A 20,288-nucleotide genomic window follows, 5' to 3' on the forward strand; every position below is an offset into this window, starting at 1 on the left:
ATATTTTTCCTTTCTCAGCTTGCTCCTTTTCATTAAAACACTTCATAAAAGTGGACTTTAGTAACCACACAATAGAATTTATACCCGACTGTTTTGAGACTGCCTTTGTCAAAACAATTAATCTAAATCTCTTCACCTTAGCCTCAGGCAGACTCCCTGGACAATGGCAGGAAGCAGCCACATTCTTCACCAAAATACCACAACAGTCTCTGCCACATACTGAAATTCTTCTCCACTGAAACTTCTTGGGCCAGGTCTGCACAGTTCAAATCACTCTCAGCAACAAAGTCTTCCATATTCCTACTGGGATAGCCCATTAAGCCCCACTTAAGGGATCCCACTGCTTTCCAAATCCAAACTCCCAAAATCCACATTCTTCCAAACAAAGCATGGTCAGGCCTATCACAGTAATACCCTATCCCTGGTACCAACTTCTGTCTTAGTTAGCATTTCACTGTTGTGAACAGACAACTCTTGTAAGGACAGCATTTAATTGGGGCTGGCTTACAGGTTCAGAGGTTTAGTCCATTATCATCAAGGCAGGGACATGGCAGTATCCAGGCAGGCATGGTGTAGGAGGAGCTGAGAGTTCTACATCTTTATCTGAATGAAGACTGCTAGCAGGATACTGGCTTCCAGGCAGCTAGAATGAGGGTCTTATAGCCCACACCCATAGTGACACAGCTACTCCAACAGGGCCACACCTTCTAATAGTGCCACTCCCTAGGCCGAGCATATACAAACCATCACAAGCACCACTGTACCTCTAGACTGTGAACTGATCAGGAGAGACAGGAGCAGCAGGCAATTTACTGGGGATGTGGGGATGACCTTTAATTCTCATTATCTTGCCCGGATTTAGGATCACCTCAGAGATACACCTGTGTGGGACTTTGCAGAGGTTTACTGGAGGAGGATTGGAATGTGAACAGCACCAGACCAAATAAAAAGGAGAAAGCCAGCTTAGGTCAGCATTCATCCCTCTCTGCCTCCCGACTGTGGGTACCATGTGCTGATTTCATCAAACTGCAACTACTGCTAGACCCTTGTAGCTGCCTCCTTTCCCTGCCATGATAGACTGTGCCCTTGAACCTAGAGCCCAAGTAAACCCTTCTTTAAATTGCTTTTGCCAAGAATTGTCTCTGCAGTAAGAAAAGTGACTAATACCAGAGTGAAGGGAACAAATAGATGCTATCTGTGGAAGCATGACGCTTCTTGTCCCTTCTAAGTTAAATGAGAGGACTGGAAGTGTATTCCTTTTACCAGTGTCTTCAAGACACTTATCAGACTCATTTTTACCTAAGGAATATTTACTATGGATCAAGAATAACTAAGCAGTGATCTTTGAGTTATCCTTCTTCTTCTTTTTTTTTAATCTAAATTTTAATAAGATTGCTTTTGAGGAAGCAGGAGGAAAAGCCCAATAGCAATTTTATTTGAGTAAAGCAGGGCTCCAGGCATCTGTCCTGGAGCTGTTGTTAGCTTCTGCAGTCAGCCTCACTCCACACCCTGGAAACCTACCCTCTGCTCCCAGGGTCTTAACGCTCAGATGTTAAAGGAGCATATTGACTACAGAGTTTATAGGCTCTAATTTTGATCTCCTAAATTCAGGTAAGTATCTAGAGACAGTGTTCTACCATAGTAGGCTATATGTAGTTTTTGTTCAATTTCAAAACAGAGAATATACCCTTTACTGTTCGACTAATTATCTATAAATTAAAGACATCACCAGGATGCCAGAATGTTTGAGTTTTAGCCTTGCTAATGCTTTACTTTGTGACTTCAATTATCCAGCAATCTCTACCTAAAGTTGAAACTCAGTGAGCTGAATCACAAGAATAGTTACACTTTCTATTTTATCATAATGATCTACAAATAAATAAAATAGTACATGTAGAGCAATAGAGGGCTAGGGATGTAGTCTGGTTGTATATTATTTCCTTATGTGCATAGTCCAGGTTTACTCTCTAGTAACAATAAACAAACAAATGATTAGACAATTAAAGATGTAATAGTACATAGAAGTTACTTTGAACTTTATAACAAGAGGGACATAATAATCCAAGGAAATGATCTGGAAAGATGTCTGCGATTAAGAGAAGAAAACTGGCTGCTTTTCCACAAGACCTGGATTATGCTCCCAGCATCCACATAGTGGCTCACATACATCTGTATCTCCAGTTCAGGAGAACCAACACCTTCTTCTGGCCTCCACAGACACCAGGCACTCAAATGGTACACAGACATACATGCAAGCAAAGCAGCTATACACATAAAATAAAAATTCCAAAAAATGTTTTACAAGGATACGAAAAGTAATATTGTTATCAAGTTGGATTATGTTTGGACTATTTTATCATAAAATATGTATGACCCAAGAGTTGAGAGACGGAATACAGCTGTGTATAGATTATTTCACTAAGTCAACCAGGAGGAATTTGCTCCTATTTTTATTTCTGTGATCTAGGACTTGAGCCCGGGTCTTGCACATGATAATGCAAGATCTCTACCATGGGACTACATCCCCGGCTCAAGAGGAAAATCTCAGGGAATATGGTAAATAGGCTGAGGATATTTTCTTTCGATAGTGGCTCCTATTAACAAAAATGCAGTGTTCTGGGGCTGGAGAACTAGCTTAGTGGTTAAGAGTACTTGTACTTTCAGAGGACCTGAGTTTGGTTCCCAGGATCTACATGTAGTTCTCCACGATCCTTAATTCCTGTTCCAGGGGATCCATTTTCTACTTCTGAGCTCCTTGTGCACCAGGAACCCTCATGGTGCACATACATACATGGAGGCAAAATACTCATAAAATACACATAAAAATAAAATATATGCATCTAAAATATCATAAGATGGTCTATTCTGTAAGATAGAGAAGAAGCAACCCCTCAGCCTGGCAGCTGTGTGGCCCCTTGTTATGGGTGAAGACAGACCTACTGTGCACCAAGTCTGTCCTTGTCTCTCTTCTTCCTCCTGGCCTCCCTCCTCCTCTTATGTAGATTTGAAATGACACAAAGGGAATAAGGGCTTGATTTATGTTGTTCATAATTTCCCCTAGTAAGGTATTAAAACCCTGTGTGTTTATCTAAATGGGAATGTAACTGATATCCTGGATAGAAAAAAAATTCTGGCCAAGTAATATATTTCCATGAAATGTAGCATATGTTCCTTTATATTTTATTGGTCTTTTAACATTTTATTATTATTATTATTGTGTTTGTACATGGTCTATAGAGGTGGACATGTGTATAAAAGTTAGAGAATGGCCTGGTTAGTTTTGTTGTCAACCTTATACACCTTAAAGAATTACCTCCATCAGATGGCCTGTGGGCATGTCTGAGACCTTTTCTTGATTGTTGACTGATGTAGGAGGGCCCATCCTACTATGGGTGGTGGCATCCCTAGGTAAGGGTGCCTGGGCTGTATAAGAAAGGCAGCTGAAAGTGAACCTAGAAGGAAGCCACTGACTGGTAGCATTCCTCCATGATCTCTGCTCCAGTTCCTACCTCCAAGTTCCTGCCTTGGCTTCCCTCCATGATAGACTGTAACATGTAAAATAAATAAGCCCCCTTTGCCCTATGCTTTCAGTTGTGACATTTACCACAGCAACAGAAAACAAGCCAGCACTGAAGGCAGTTTTGTAAAGCCAGTTCTCTCCTTTTGGGGGTTCTGAGAGTAAAATTGAGGTTTTCAGGCTTGCAGGACAAGTGCCTTCACACAGCAGAGGGATCTTACTGGTGGCCCATCTTTTATTTCTGTTTTCCATTTCCCTATAGCTTTCCAAGAGTAGAGATTAAACTTTGTTTAAACTCCCAAACTGAAACACAATGGCGGGTGTGTAGTAAATGCTGAAGTAGCATCCCTTAAGTGTTTTTAAAAGAAGAAAGTAGTGAGTTAGTCTATAGCCATCCTGTAAAGCCACTTCCTGTGAGGTCACTTTCAGTTTGATCCCATACTTTAGAGCCCCTGCCAGGTTTGTCATTCCCAGCTAAGAGCCCTATGTCCTCTCAGGAGTCCCACCGTTTCATGGAAATCAGTAAACCAGAGATCCTGCTAAAGTTTGGGGAGAGTTTGATTGAAGAGTACAAAGCTCGCTGGAATACAGTGGGAGGAACCCTGCAGCTGGGGAAGACTTGGCCATAGACTAACTGGGAAGTAATCCTGAAGTAGGCAGGGCAGGGACAGACAGTAAAGACAGGGAAGTTAATATAAAGACAGGAAAATGTGACATAGTCTGGTTGGTGTTGATGCCAAGAAATGATAGCAGAGGGAGCTAGAAAGAACAGAATGGTTTTGCATTTGTTTGTTTGTTTGTTTGTTTTTATGAAGATGGTGTATATAGACAAGAACTGGGTGGGCAGTGATTTCTTTCCTCAGACCTGGATCATGAGTAAAGCACATTCTGGAGACTTGGTAGATAGACTTTGTCTAATTTGCTGTTGGCTACCTAGGCACATGAGGGCTAGAAATCTCTAGGCCAACTTATCAAAACCCTCATAACATGATTAGTGGTAGCCCAGATAACCTAGTCATTTTTAACTGTCTAGTTTTCAAGGAGCAGGCCCCATTGTGTTACTTGTGTCCACTCGTGTAGCACATAAGTGGTGCTTGGGACAGGACTGAACTAAAGGCTTAGTATTTGAAGCTCTCAAGACACCCTAGTGGGGTGGGTCTTAGTGGAAACAGCTCTCTCAAGCCTCTTAAGACCTCTAGTTCCTGTCTAAGATATGAGCTGCTATCCCAGTTTAACATGGGACCAGTGCCTTATAATGAGGATTATGTATTTTAGTTTGTAATGAGAATTCAGTATTTTAGTTTAAGGTCTGAAGCTATGAGTACCTCTGATGCCTAACTTAAATATTCCTCATCCCTATAAACATGAAAGAATTGAGCTTTGGTCCATTCCATTCAATCACAGGTAATGTTGGTGTGTGATTAGTGTGATGGGAATCTGAGGAGAGGGCTGTCAGTGTGGCATATCTGAAACACAACAGCTGATTGGTGGTGATTTTCCAAATCTTTCCACTTTAGTGTCAAAAACGGTATTTCTCTGCCTGGCACAAGCTGATTCTGGATCATAGGATTAAGCTGGGGAAAGCGGGGACTCTGTCTGACTGGAAGCTTCAACTGAAGGTCCTGAGAGCCTGGAGAGACCATACACGATCCCGGAAGTTGGAACGAGAGACCAAAGCCTTGGAAAATGACCTTAGGGAAGAAAACAGGTACCATTATTTAGATCCTGAAAATCCTTCTGGTGTACATATCAAGGGCAGCTTCCCTCTGAGGAGCCCAAGAATCAAATTCAGAAATGCTGTCCACTAGAATCATCTTACGAGACAGTGACCTGTTCTTCTATGTTACCCCCAGCTAGAAAGGCCTAGCTGAAAATGAGAAGTGAAGCAGATTGTCTGAGGTCCTGATGGAGCTCATTCCCTTTCTGTAAAGGAAGGCCATGGCTTCTAATGCTAACAGCAGCACTGTGCCATGGACCATCTCACAGTTCTGAAGAGGGAGTTGGCTTTATTTGCTAATAAATCTCATTGATAGAATCGCTGTCTGTGCATAGAATGTTAATTAAGGACACAGGGAGCATCCATCTGGGAGGCCAACCTGCCAAGAGTAATTCCTCCCACACTGCTGTCTTTTGTTCCACACCTTATTTAGAGGTTTCTGACGCTTTTATACCAAGTCTCTCTTTATTGGTGCTGTGTCACACAGAATTTATTTATTGTCAAATAAAGCTTTTTCATTTTATTATCTTAAAATTAAATACATTTTCCCTTTTCATTTCCAAGTTTAACTTTGCATGCAGTCAGTGTGTGTGTGTGTGTTACACTTGTATTTTGTTGCTTGATGGTGATGGTGTGGACCTTAGGGCTTTGCATGTGCTAAATGCATATTTTACTACTGGGATGCACAGCTTCAGTCCATGACCTTTTTATTCTAGAATGAATGTCACCTAGGTTGAAGGAAGCATTATCTTCTTATGCGTAATCATTAACAACATCTCTGTCATCTATTCAGGATGAAGAATTATGTGTGTGTTATGTGGAAACGTGGTTACATTGAAAGGCATAGCTGTACAGCCATATGATGGCATCAATCCTGGGAAGTCATGTAGGCGTTGGGTACATGGTCTTTTGCCCTATGTGAGGAAAACAGTATTGAGGGACAGTGCAGGCGTTCAGCAGTGTTGTATGGTGAGGAATATCTTCCCTTCTACCACTAAGAAAGCAGAGCAAGATGTCACTGGCTGGGTATGTGCCTCAGGGTGTCATTGGGATGGAAGTGTAAGCGTCCGGTTTGGCTGGAGGTAGTCAACCATGTGGCTTCGAGGTCATCAGCTTTTGAGAAGCTGGTTTGCTTTCCTGGTTGCTTGGTTGCACTCTTTATTTCTTTATTTTTAATCTGTATGTTTTTGTGTGAGGCCACATGAGTATGTGTGTACTACATGCATGTAGAAGCCACAAGAGACCATGAGATCCCTGGAGCTGGAGATAATGGGCGATGTGAGTCCCCCTGTGAGTTCTGGGAACCGAACCCAGGTCTCTGAGGTGAGGTTTGCTGGGTAAAGAATGTAAACTGGAGACCGTGTAAGGGCATAGAGCGGAAAGTGAAATGGTAAAGTTAAAAGCCGCCTTCAAGCATCGTATGCCAGAAGAACTTGTACAAGAAAAATCTGGAGAACTCAGGATTCCATTCCAATTAAACAGTTTAAATTTTAAAGCACTAAATGGAGATTTCATAATAGTATAATGTGCCAATTTTTTTTTAAGATCTCAGAACTTTTAGTCTGGTATCTGAATTATTTTCAGGTGTCTATTTTTAAATGTTCAGAATGGGAACTAAAATTTTTTTAAGTGCTGAAGTTAGAAAATATTTAACTTATAATATTTTTTTTTACTATAAAACCTTAGAACAAAAAATATCCTAGAGCAGGACAGCACCTTAGGATTGTCAATCTAGCCTCTTGTTTCATGAATAAGGAAAAGAAAGCCCCGAGCGTAGAAGTGTCTTGCATAAATCCACTCGGAGCAAGTGTGTTGAAAGCCTTGTCCTCAGGCCTCCTGACTCAGAGCCTTTTCCACACAGTACTGCCTCCCAGTTAAGCCAACCAGCATCTTAGATGTGCTTCCCTAGGCCAGTGATGGGTTTCTGCTACCCTGGAATTTGGTTTAGATTGTGACGTAAAAACTGAGAGCTGTCAGATGGTGGTAGGAGCAGACGGGTGACACCCAGAGAGGCTCCTGCCCTTCTCAAAAGAGAAGGGGGAGGCAGAATGGGGGAGGACTTGCATGAGGGAGGACTGGGAGGAGGGGAAGGGCTGATACTGGGTTGTAAAATGATAAGTTAATTTAAAAAAGAGAAAGAGAGAGACAGGCAGACAGAACAACCAACCAAGTATGCGATGATGTGAGAAGTGACTGAGAGGGAAGGAACTATTCATGCAGACCGTATGAGTCCCCAGCTCTCTGTGCATGGAGTATTGTCCTAGACACCACTGTAAGAAATTCAGATCCCAGCCATCTTCATTGGCCCCACTGAGGTTTCTCCCCATCTTTGGATGGACACTGACTACAGTGACAGGTGAGCCAGAGAGTGAAAGACGGCCCCGTGGCTTCCTGAGTTTAACTGGACGCAGTCTTCATCCTCTGAGGAGAACTGGTAGTAGAGTGGTCATTCACATGGGAGCTTACAGCTCACCCACTGACAGGACACATGCTGCTGAAGTCCACAGCCCTGATTTCTGCACCCACAATTGTTTTGTTCTCTGCAGGGCCCAGCCCTGTGGGCTTTCTTCTCTGTTCTTCCCACTTGCTCGCTAAAGCAACAACAAATCCCTGTCTACTTATTCATAATTTAGTAACCTCCTTTGCTTTCTTTTCTGAGCCTGTGCACAGTCTCACCTGCACTTACTCTACAAATGCATCTGGCTTTCCCTAGTAGGAATGTGGTCACTCTATTTCCATCCATCTCTTTTCTTTCCGAAGTAGTGTTGGGTTAGGGGTGATGGTGCATGCCTAGAATGTGAACAATTGGGAAGAGAAGGCAAGATGAGCAGCAGCTGGAGGTGATCCTTAGCACATAGCCAGCTTGAGGCCAACCTGCAAGACTATATGAGACTAGCCTCTCAAAAGTAAAATGAAATCAAAATATGCTTACTATAACTAATGGTTTTATTAAGCTTCAATATAACATCACACAACAAACATTTCCACATTCAATTGCTGAGGTAATAACAACAAAGCTCTGCTCCTCGTGTCTTTGACATTGTAGCATTGAAATTAGCACATTCACTTTCACAGGTTGGTGTCATAGCCTTCATTCCCTCTCCTCTTCCTTGAATTTATAGGCAACTCTACAGGAAACTGGGAATAAGCAGGGCTTGTTTCAGTATCTTCTGCCACTGTTCTTGAGTCCTGCTTCCCTGTTTTCTCTGGTCCTTCCTAGGAGGTGCCTGCCCTAGGCTGTACCAGCCGCCTTCCTCATCTCCTGTGCTGCAGTCTTCACACCAACCCCCTGGCCATGCCTGAATATGCCTTAATCTCTCCGTATCATTTCTCGAGACTCCCACTTCTTCCTTCCTATAATCTTTGTCCATAATTCTTCATTTCCAACACTTCTGAGTTCAGCCTTTTTGGGGGAACCATATGCAGAGCTTCTGTTACTTATGTCCCTTCCCGTCTCTGCTCGCCTAGTTCCCCGGGTGAGTGGCCATAGGCTACATGGCATATGCACCCAGTGAAGCCCGTAATAGACCTGTCAGAGGACCAGACTTGCACTGCCTGACTCACTTTCAAAACTCCTTTAGACAAAAGTGTCTTATAGTTCCTGTTTCCCTGGGGGCTGGCTACCTAGTGCATTATCGAATGCATTAGCTTGCTCTTTCCTATTCCTGCTGAACCCGCTCATCCCAAATGCAGCTGCTTCCGTCACTGCTGTTCTGATGTTCTGCATCAGATTTTGGTAGTCAGTCAAGTCCTTGGCATGTGGATATATATCCCCTCCCACTCCCTTTTGAAAAATTCAATACCCGGGACCCACATGGTGAAGAAAAGAACAGACTCCTGCAAGTTTTCCTCTGACCTCCATATGCCCACTGTGTAAGGCCTGCCTAAAACAACGGAAAAATTACAGCATGGTTTAGATACTCAATCGTATTGCTGTAAGATAGCATTATTACTCTATTATGGATTTCATTCTGTATTTTTACAGTTTGTTTTATATAGGTAACAAAAAGAATTAAAAAAAAACATTTGGAGACTAGGCAGTGTAGAGTTCTCAGCACCGTTTCTAAGGGTGAATCTGAAGCTTAGAGGTGGTTGGCCACTTGCCAACTCTCCCCAGTCTGCTTGGTGCTCTCCTGACTTGGAGGTTCCAATGGCACACTTCTCACCAAAAGCACCATTAGAGGTGTTGGTCCTAGGCAGCATGGTTCACACTGGAATTCCTGTTTAAATATCTGCTCTTCTGTGCTCTTAGGTCTGCAGAGACAGGCTTTCTTTGCAGACAGTTATGTAATTATGATGATCAATTTATACGCTCCTGCTAGAAATGTTCTGATTTAGCTCACAAGCATATTGGGACAGGCTGCTATCCATAAGGCACTCTGTCCTTCTGGTTATCTGGGAAGTATGTCTTAAGCCTTTTCTTCAGGTAAACTTACCTAAGCAATTGCATCTCACTAAGGTTTTATGAAATTGAGGTGATTTCACCCCTCTTTCAGAACTAGCTACATTTTTAGTGCAATCTTTAAAAAAGTATAGAAGTTGGTTCATATGGGATGTTGTCACTATGCCAAAATGAGATGCAGAGCAGCAGGCATGGAAACAGCCTGTCTCTCGTTTCCTGGTGTCTGTCTTCGGCCCTTCCACCTTAGCTGGCAAATACAGAAATCGTGACTGCACTCCAAGGCTCCTGTTCAGCCATAGTAGAGTGGGCTCTCAGCACTGGAACAAGTGCTGGAACAATTTTCTTCTCAGCAAATATGCCTTTCTTCTACCCTCTTAGCCTTGATGTAGTCATAAAGAAGGTGTTCCCTGTCTTTTGTAGCATCTAAAGAATTTTACTGAAGGTCCAAAGCCCAGTGCTGCTTTGGGCTGTTCATGCTGTAACAATTCTGTTAGCATACCAGGAGCCTCTCCCACTCATCCTTGAAAAGACTGATGTAAATTGGATGTCACGTTAATCAGACTCAGCAACATGCATCTTCTGTCCTAAAATTTATGAATTTTCCTCACTGGAGAAAACTAGAGACTTTTTGTTTGTCTCCCTCCTTTTACAGCTTACTTTTTTCCCTGCTACTCACTGCCTCTTCTAAAATTGTATCAGACTCAGTCTTGTTAGATATGTATTTCCATTATAGATGCATGCATATTTATTATCACCCACAGTGTACTTTTACTATAGAAACTATCTGCCAGTCACCGAGTAGTTGTCAACCATCATCAAAGAATTATAAAGATCAATTAAATATAATGATATATGCTGTTGGAAGATGTCCTGGTCACTTTTTCTGCTGCTATAGCAGAGTATCATAGGCTGAATAATTTATGCACAATAGAAGTTTATTTGGTTCCTAGGTCTTGGGGCTTAGAAATCCAGAGCATAGTTTTGATATGACAAGGGCAAAGAAGCACACAGCGGACAGATAGGACCTGGTAACCCACCTCCAAGGTAAGAACACTGGGCTTCCTGGGGCTTCCATGACCTGATTAGTTAGTGTATTTAGTTATTTTTTGGTCTGGTAGGTAACACTGAGCCTCAGCCCCCCAGCTCCTTAATTACCTTCCGAGGCCCCAGTTCTTCATATTGTTACAATAGGAGTTCAGTCTCCACATTTTTGGAAGGTGTGCTGAAACCATGGCAGCCAAGTTGCTTGTGTCTCAAAGCTGTATTAGAACAGACACAGCAGTGCATTTCTGGTAGCAAGGATAAATACTATCTGGTGAAACTTTGTCTCACTTATATATACTTTTGTTCCATTTAAGATTACACATAAACTTCTATATTAAGTTATATTATAACATTTTTCACTGTAGTTAACCAGCAGAGGTCAAAAGTCATGTAAACATTTAAAAAAAAACTATAGAAATAGGGCTAGAGAGACGGCTCATCAGTTAAAAGCACTTGATGCTCTTGCACCTCCAGATGTCCCTGAATTCGGTTTGGGGTACCTACAAGTGGGGGTCACAGCATTTTGTAGTTCCAGGGGGAACTGACACCCTCTTCTTTTTAAAAGTCTATAGAAAAATGTTCTTCATACTGACTGACTTAAATGATTATGATTTTCTTGATAGGGCCCTAGAGTGCATATATAATGTTTAACAGTAAAGGGCTATGGAGAACTTATTATGTTTACAAGCAAAAATCAAAAAGGCAAATAAATAATATTCGATTTTATGTCTCCATATGGACACCCAGTTCCACATAATCAATCACATAATAATTTCCAAGGTTACAGTAATAGCTATCCTTGAAATAGGAGGGAGATACAAGAAACCTCTAGTCTTGTATTCCATGTGTGTGTGTGTGTGTGTTTATGTACATGTGCACACATGCACTTGCATGGTACCTGCATATGTGATGTTCATATGTGTGCAGATAGAAGCCCAAGATTGCTGTCATGTGTCTTAAATTGCTCTTTACTTTATATATTAAGTCAAGGTCTCTTGCTGAAGCCAGAGCTCTGCTAGTCTGGTTAGCCAGATTGTTTTAAGGATTCCTCCTTTCTATTTCCTGTGTTTTGAGATTATAGACAGGCTACCACACCTACCTGGTACTTACATGGGTTCTGGGATCTAAACCACAGACCCTACATGTGTGTGACAAATGCTTTACCCACTGAGCCTTCTCCTCAGCTCCAAGGCTTTAATTCTTGACCAGCTTCCACTATGATGTCTCCTGGGGAAGATTCTCATGAGGGTATACAATAATCCACTCCTAACTCCAACCAGCCAGGTTCAGTAATGTTTAGAAGCTTCCAGAGCCAAAAGGAGCTCTTTCTTAGGTGATGAACAAGCGCCATCACAGCTGGACCCTGCCATGCCCTTCACATGTGTCCAGTGCTTAGCTGCTGTCTTCAAACAGAGTCACTCATTAGGTCAGGACTTTGGTAAATGAGTCTGCTCCTGTGCTTCTCTCCCTAACCAGGTCTGTAGCAAGATCATCTTCAGAGGTTCACTTAGTCTTTAATTAAAGTCTTAATTATTGGCACTATTGAGTAATGATATGGTTAGGCTATTGAGTTTTCTTTTAACTACCTACCTTAGGTTTCCACCCTTACCTGAATCTCTTTCCCTAATCCATTCTTCTTTTCGAAATAGTTATGTATATACATAATAAAATTGAATATGTTTTATTGGGAAAGTAGAACAGTACAATTGTGTTTTCTTCTCGAAGGTAATGCTTAGGTATTGGTGCCTTTGATGAGAGACTGCTCTGAAGAATGCAGTTATTTCCCTACTGAGACATATATAAATGTGTTATTGTTAATATTTTATTTTGCTTTATCTTATTTAGTTTAATGTAACATGATAAGATGAAGCATTTCAGACTTGTTTGACCTTATGCTTCATTTGTATTATCAACTAATGCTATAAATGGCTTCTTTGTTTTAATGAAAGTGCTTTGTCTCTTAGAAAACAACAGCTGGCTACTGAGTTTAACCGGAAACACATTCTTCGATACTGCTTTGGTGAATGGCAGCGTTGGCATGGTTCAGAAGTTATCAAGAGGGAGCTGGCTCTCGCAAAGGAGCAAACTAGGAAGAAAATGGATGAGCTACTGAAGGCAGCCTCCCTCGGGAAACTCAGTTCTAAGGGGTCATCAGGTATCGGTCTCGTTGCTGAGGCAGTGGCTGTGATGGACCCAGCAGTAGGAAGTGGAGAGGTATACTGTTTCCTTTGTTTGGGTTTCATGTATACCATGGACTTAGAGCTGAGCTTCACACTTCTATAACATCTGCAGTCAGAGTCCCTTCTTCACCTATCCAAGGGTTAGGGCTGCTACAGTGCACCGAGGTTACCACCCACTTTGTGATTATTTTCTTGACCCGATATTTTTTTTTTCAGTAGTTACATGTCAGCATTGGGCTAGCTGGAAGATGGTAAGGACATGATACAGAAAGGGATGTGTCACAGCTAAGTTGAAAGACCTTTGGAAAGAGATGGGTAAAGCACTGCTGACAACTCTTGAGCCCCAGGTGACCTTCACACATGTTCTTTTGACATAATGGAGTTTTAAATGTTTTTTTCTAATAAAAAAGTCTGCCAGGTAGTGGTGGTGCACGCCTTTAATCCCAGCACATGGGAGGCAGAGACAGGAGGATTTCTGAGTTCGATGCCAGCCTGGTCTACAGAGTGAGTTCCAGGACAGCCAGGGCTACACAGAGAAACCCTGTCTCGGGGAAAAAAAAAAAATTGTCCATACTAATTGTGACAGTTTGGTAGAAGAAAATCACCAAGAATTGTATTTTGAAGCCAGTGGTGATGATATATACCTGTCATTGCAATTGCCAATCAGCCTGGGCTTTTTAATAAGTTTAAGACCAGTCTGGGCTGCGTGATGAGACCCTGTCTCAATAAACAGCCAAATCTATATAATTCCATCATCTTGAGTTAACCTCTAGTAACATGGAAGTATAGCTATGTATTCGTTTCCCTATTGAGGCATATATAAATTTCTTATTGTTAATATTTTATTTTGCTTTAAATTCCCCTCAACCAAGTCACTAAAGAAGCTAGCCTGCCATAATCAGGAAAGGGAAGACTAGGGTTTGTGTTGCTTTGCTTTGTTTTGTTTTGTTTGAGACAGGGCCTCATATAGTACAAGCTGGCCTAAAACACATTCTGTAGCAAAGGCTGGACTTGAACTTCTGATCCTCTTGCCTTACTTCCCACATGTGGTATTATACAAGGCTGTTCTGTTGTGGCTTGTTTGTTTGTTTGTTTGTTTGTTTGTTTGTTTGTTTGTTTTTAAAAACTATTGTGCTTTCCTATAAATACCTTTTGAATTTTCTAAATAGAACATGGTCATTTTTATGTTATTAAATATACCTTAGCCATAGTTCTTCATTGCTCAGAACTGGATCTCCTAATCAGAATTTCTGGGAATGGGACACTAGTAATTTACTTCTTCAGGTGGACCTGTTACCTACTCTGGTTATTACGGTCTACAGTTCTCTGCTATCATTTTTTAATGCCCACATGACATTCTGTAGTAACCCTAAGCTACAAGTTGTTTAACTTATAGGTGGCTGAAATTTATATTGTTTTCAGTTTGCACTATTTCAAACACTGTTTCACCAAATATCCCAATAGTAGCTAAGTCTTTGCATACATACATAATGCTTTACTTTGGGTAACTATTTTAAGACAGAATGTATATTTTTTATAGTATAGTTTCTTTATCATTTGCCTTTTTATTGTTAGTGAGGTGAAACATTCTTATATTGGCTATATATACATATAGATGTGGATATAGAAAGGCAGGCAGAGGTCACTTAGCCTTTCTATTTTTAGGACTATTGATGCTTACATCATTATGTGTGCTACAGACCTTTTATCCACTTGGTCATTTGCCTTCTTGATTTGGTTCTGGAGTTTGGTGCTGTGCCCCGGCTGTTCATTTTTTATGAGGTCACTCCTAATAGTTCTTCTTGCTTGTTGCACTTGTCTTGTTAGAAAGCCTTAGGAAAGATCTCTGCCTCCACCCTGCTCATAGTACAGTTAAGTACTTAACTCAGACACATAAAATTAAATTGGGCACCTGAGGGTCTCAGCCTTGCTTTATACCCTGATTACTGCAAGCAAGCAGACTGGCTTTCGTCTAGTGTAGTCTCTCAGCAAATAAGGATCATAAGAATACTTATTGGGGCTTATGTAACGTTCCAGGCCCTTCCAAGGCCTTTAATCTACCTTTATATCAGCTAGATAATTTTGTCTCTATTGAGACCCAGAAAAGATTTATAGCTTAAGAAATAGCTATAAATACCTCCCACCAAGTTCTACTGTTGTAACTTTTAAGTGAAAAAAGGCAGCAGAAAATATTTTTCCTGTCCAAAACAAAAAATTTACTGTATAATATACATACATATCTATATATGTTTATATTTCAGAAATAAAGCCTCTAAGTATCTGAAAAAAAAGTTTTATCAAGCAAATAATTTTATGGAAAAAAAACCACCCAGGGACTAAAATAGACCTTGTAGCTCACAAAATAAACTCCATCTTTTCTGGATGTACAGTAAAACATGAGCAAATGAAAACACAGAGTCTTCAGTTAGATGCTCAGTAATTATGTAGTCATTGGAACTCATGTGCCAAGAATGAGCATGTTATACTTTGAAATGTTTTGGAATTATCATTACCTAGTAGGTGGTTTCTTCTGACCCGACCAGGTTGCGCTGCCCTTTCCCTGTGAGTACAAACTGTACCCGGGAGGGAGCTCTGCGTGGTTTTCCTGCTTTTACCTTTAGAACTTACCAGGATCCAAAAGAAATCTTTTTGCTATACTGAAGGCTTTTACATCGTCTTGCTGGGTTAATAACAGGTCATTACCACAAGGTTTAAAAGAGGCTAAAGCATCTACCCTGCTTAATGCTAAATTACATAAGCAGGTGTTCTCATGAAGAAATGTCCGCTGACATTTTTAAAATAAAAGGTTATTTTAAAAAGTCTTTAACATGTCAGAGTTCACATGTTTCACATCTCTCCAGCTAGGTCTTGGAGAGCATTTCCATCATCATGAAATATATTTTTGAGTATCTAAGGACAGCTTGCTGTTGGTGCCGAAAGTTTCTGATACTGGCTTTTCCCTGCTTATGCCGTTGCACATGGCAGAACTGGTAGCTGATCCGATCTGAGCTCATGACTCAAACATTCTAGAGGAGACACACTAACATGACATGAATTTTGGCCAAAATAATTTTGATGGTTAAGAATGATTTTTTTCCTTCTCATTCAGATACTTTGTCATTAAGTATGAATCCTATCTATAAATGGAATTCACATCTTTGAAAGGTATTCTGTTGTATGCTAATACAAGCTATTTAATACACTTGTTCTTAGGTAGTACAGCTATTTGCCTAGTTCTGGATTTCCAGATACTTTCCCAGAACAGACAGTTGGGGGAAGCTGAAGACTGGACTCTAAATCAGACTTGGATGCTGAAATAAACTTACATCTGTACTTTATTTAAGGATGAATTTAGTAAAGGCAGGACAGGCCTTCAAATAACGGAACTGTAGCATCTTAAGAAATAGCTGAAAGAAACCTTTTTTTCTTATTAAGTTCTTACTGTTGTTACATTTAAATGAAAAAAAAAACTCAGCAAAAAAGTTTTTCCTCTCCAAAACAAAAAATTACTGTACAATATACATATATACATAACACACATATTTAGACTTTAAAAGCTTCCAAGTATGTAAAGAGAAGAAGGAAATTTTCAAACATCTTTGCGGAAAAATTTTCAGATTTCCACAAAATTTTAGTCAATTTTTACATTAAAAAAATTTTAGGGGGGTGGGGGAGAGGATAAGGGGTTTTCAGAGGAGAAACCAGGAAAGGGGATAAGATTTGAAATGTAAATAAAGAAAATATCTAATTTTAAAAATTAGATATTTTAATGTTATCTAATTAAAAAAGGAAAAATATATAATATAAGAAATAAAATTGCTTGGTTGTAAAATAAACCATAGAAATTCATAAGGAAAGGCCGGGCATGATGGTGCATGCCTGTATAACCCCGGCACGTCGGCAAGGAAGGTCATTAATTCCAGGACAGTCTGAGCTCTATGAAATGCTGGCTCCAAAACCCAAAGCAGCATCAGCCTTGACCCTGACAGCAGCCGGCACAGCTCTGACCACTTTCCTCACTTACACCTGAAGGTAATCCCAGTTGTACATTCCAATTGGCTCAGCGTGCCAAGGCTGATGGTGTCTGAGGCACTCAGGCCTGGAGAAGGGCAGCTCTGGCTGAGGTACAGCGTAGCTGTGCCACCGAACAGAACAATACCAGTGAGACCACGGCAGGAGCTTGTCTCATCAGTGTTTGAGTTAGAATGTCATCTTTTCCCCTAGGTCACTATCCTGTCCCCTTTGTGGGAAAGGCCACCTGTGGAGAGCAGTGGTTGTACACTCAGCCATTCCCCAGAAAGCACCACCAAGGGTAATGTTCAGGGTCCTCTCCCACATGTCTCTGGGAGCACACCTGGCCTGGAGCAGTGCAAGACTGTAGCAGCTGAGACCTCTGAGCAGCCAGGTAGCTGTGAAAGGCCTGGGACCACAAGCCAGGACGCAGAAGCTGCTTGTGTGAGGCATCTCCACCGTAGCCATGTGTACCAGCAACAGCTGATTGAGAAGCAAAGGAAGAAACTTGAGGAACAACAGAAAACCATTCAGAAGCTAAAGGAAAACCAGCGGTTGGCCGAGGCCCGGTGGGCAGCTGAGCGAGCCCCGGCAGTCACAGAAGGACAGAACTGCCTTCAGTCAAACCCCGGAGGAGCAAAGGACCTGCAGGCCACCTGCCAGAGGCTTCTGAAGTATGTCAGCAGGGTCAGAGCACTCGGAATGTGTTTGGAGGGCTTTCCTTTAAGCTCACTAGCTTTACTTGGCTTCCTGTATGCTCCCAAAGCCAGGAACCTCATGTATGCTGACTGTCCCATGCCAGGTGTACAGAGATAAGCAAATGGCCGCCTAGACGGATACCATTTTACAGTGAGCCCTGGGTGGTTGTAAGATGAACACTGGAATTATGTAGGAAAAGAGAAAAATACGTGTTCTAACTAAGCTTTTGGGTTTCTGATTGTTTAATGCTGAGAGATGAGGGCAGACAACATGGTCCCCAGCACCAGCCCCAGGGCTGACTCATTGACTCACTTCAATTTTCAGCTGTTCACAGTAAAACTCTCTATCTTCAGACTTAGAATGGGAGTCTAAGTCTCTCAAAAGTCCTGAAGATGGTTCCACATGTGCTTGTCACGTCCCCCATGTGTGCGATGAAAGATTGTTTAGGAGAGAAGTTGATGAGGGTGGGGGCATCCTTATACAGACTTTAGTCTGGGTACTTGTTAACTGGGAATTACATTGAACTCGGTATAGTGCTTTGAGTTTTTCAGCTATAAATTAGGCTTAGAAGGAAGCTAGTTATTGATCACAATTGTCTTTCTTGTCTTTTTCTCCTTAATTTCTTTCACTTCATCTGTTCCATCCCCTAGGTGTGAAGATAGTAGGACTGATTGCAGAAAACCCCTTTCTGCATCCAGAAGGACCCTGAAGCAGCCAACAGCACCCCATCCCTTACTGAAAGGCAAGACTGCCCCAGTGATCTCCATGATGGTTGCCTTTTCCACTGGAGTAGTGTGTGTCTGGGCTGGGTGCTTACAGCTCTTGACACTTGGTAGAGCCTGGGGAAGAGCCAAGATTTGTAGCCATGGGAGGAATGGAGTGCACCAGGGAGCCTCCACTACTCTTTTTCCTTCTCCTTCTGCCAACTCTTATGGCCTTCCCATAACTACCATGTGCATGAGTATATGCACATGTACATGCACCACACACACACACACACACATACACACACACATGTATACACACACACACATACACACACACACACACACGGGGGGGGGCGTGGAGAGAATTATGCAAGGTCCATCATTTTTCCTCTAATTTGAGGTTTGCATTGTGGGGGGAAAGGGGGAAGTACACAAATGAAAACTCTGAGTAGCAACTAAGGCTAAATAAACATTGATAAAGTTCATCTGCCGTTCTATGTCATCAATGCCAAAATACCGATGAGTTGATAGCAATTCAAGTCCCATGATTCTGTCACTTTATGACACATTATATTTTAATAGTAGCATTTTGGTAATGAGATGTATAAACGAGGTAGTTTAATTTGATAGTATTTTAGATGCATATGGAACTCTTTATATTTAAAAACTTAAGCTTTAAGATAGAGGCATTCCTTAACAACATGTGTTAGAGGCATTACTCCTTGTAATTCTACTAATTGAGTTTGTCACATAGCTGCTCGTGTGTGTGTGTACATGGGGTGGTGAGTTCTTTGGCAATAGATTTCTGTAAATCTGAGGTTTTTAAGCCTATCGTAAAATTGCAGCCCTGGCAAGAACTAATGACATCTGAAGGACACTGTGTGTCTAGTCAGTTCCTGTCAATGAAGAGATTGCCTGGCTATATACCAGCCATCTGGCAGGGCAGCAGCTAATGCTGTCCTTGCCCACCACTAAGGCTGATCAGGAAATGTCCAGTTCATTGTGATAAGTTTTTGAAATTATTGTTTGATCAATGACTTAGCTGGGATTTCAGAACCCCAGTCTATTTCTTAAGTAGACTTTAATGATTCAATCTAGGAGAGATGGGGAGAGCTGTTTTCCGAGCCTCTGCTTCTCGGGCTCTTCACTTTAATCTCTAGTCTATTTCTCCTCCTTAAGGACAGTCTCCCTGCCATCTGTGCTAGCACCGCTAATCCTCTGAGGCAAAGCAGACAGTTCATAACTGTAAGAAATAGCTTGCTGAGGTTTTTGTTTATTAATTCTTAAAACTTGGACTTAACTTCTTTCCTCTGTAACGTGACCCAAGGAACTGAAAGTACCAGTGAGCTGGCTGGCTTTGTGAGGGGAACTCAATGCTCCTGAGGCCTGTGCCCTTCCTGGGCCAGCCCTGCCTGAGTACAGTCATATTATCAGACCATCTTGCACATTTGTTTCTTTTGGATCGATATTTAATAAACTGTCAAGAACAGGAGTCTGACACTCAAAATCATTCTGATGCCAGTTCTCCAAATGCCTGGTTCACTTCCATTCCCAGCCCATCTGGGTGCCTGGGTCTTACACTACACTGAAATATATTCCCCATGACCCTTACAGACACATGGACAACAACTTCAGAAAAATGAGTAGCCGCACATAAGTGACTTTTAAGGAAATTTAAGGAATTTTTCTACTGTCCAAGTGCTTGTTAGCTGTAGTTACATTTGTGTTTGTGTGTTCATCACCAATGTATTAAAATTCTGGCTTCTGGGTTTCATATACTAAGTCCACCATCCAGGAACATTGTCTTATTTAAACCAATAGGTATATATTCTAAAGAAATATGAACAGAGATGTAATGAGCATATATATTGTTCATCGTTGCTGATTTTAGATCTTTAACCTGTTGAATTAAATAAGCTCCATATGTCAGAAGGTTCAACTTACAAGAAAACTGTAATGGTAACTCTAAATGTGACTATAATATGGAGACATTTATTTTACAGAGTGCTTC

At 41.4% G+C, this 20,288-nt stretch overlaps 1 protein-coding gene across 3 annotated transcripts in view; it reads left to right on the forward strand.

Moving 5' to 3' along the window:
- Positions 1-20,288, forward strand: part of Ccdc191 (coiled-coil domain containing 191) — a 72,997-nt gene that overhangs the window by 35,554 nt on the left and 17,155 nt on the right. For all 3 annotated transcript variants that reach the window (XM_085832512.1, XM_021184944.3, XM_085832513.1), the window contains 4 exons: positions 5,035-5,225; positions 12,645-12,894; positions 17,085-17,545; positions 18,221-18,312. In XM_085832512.1, coding sequence (XP_085688638.1) covers positions 5,035-5,225; positions 12,645-12,894; positions 17,085-17,545; positions 18,221-18,312 — 994 coding nt within the window. The remainder of the gene's footprint in view (positions 1-5,034; positions 5,226-12,644; positions 12,895-17,084; positions 17,546-18,220; positions 18,313-20,288) is intronic.

The sequence above is a fragment of the Mus caroli genome, unplaced genomic scaffold, assembly GCF_978045245.1.
Source record: "Mus caroli unplaced genomic scaffold, Mus_caroli_1 scaffold_17, whole genome shotgun sequence".
NCBI lineage: Eukaryota > Metazoa > Chordata > Mammalia > Rodentia > Muridae > Mus > Mus caroli.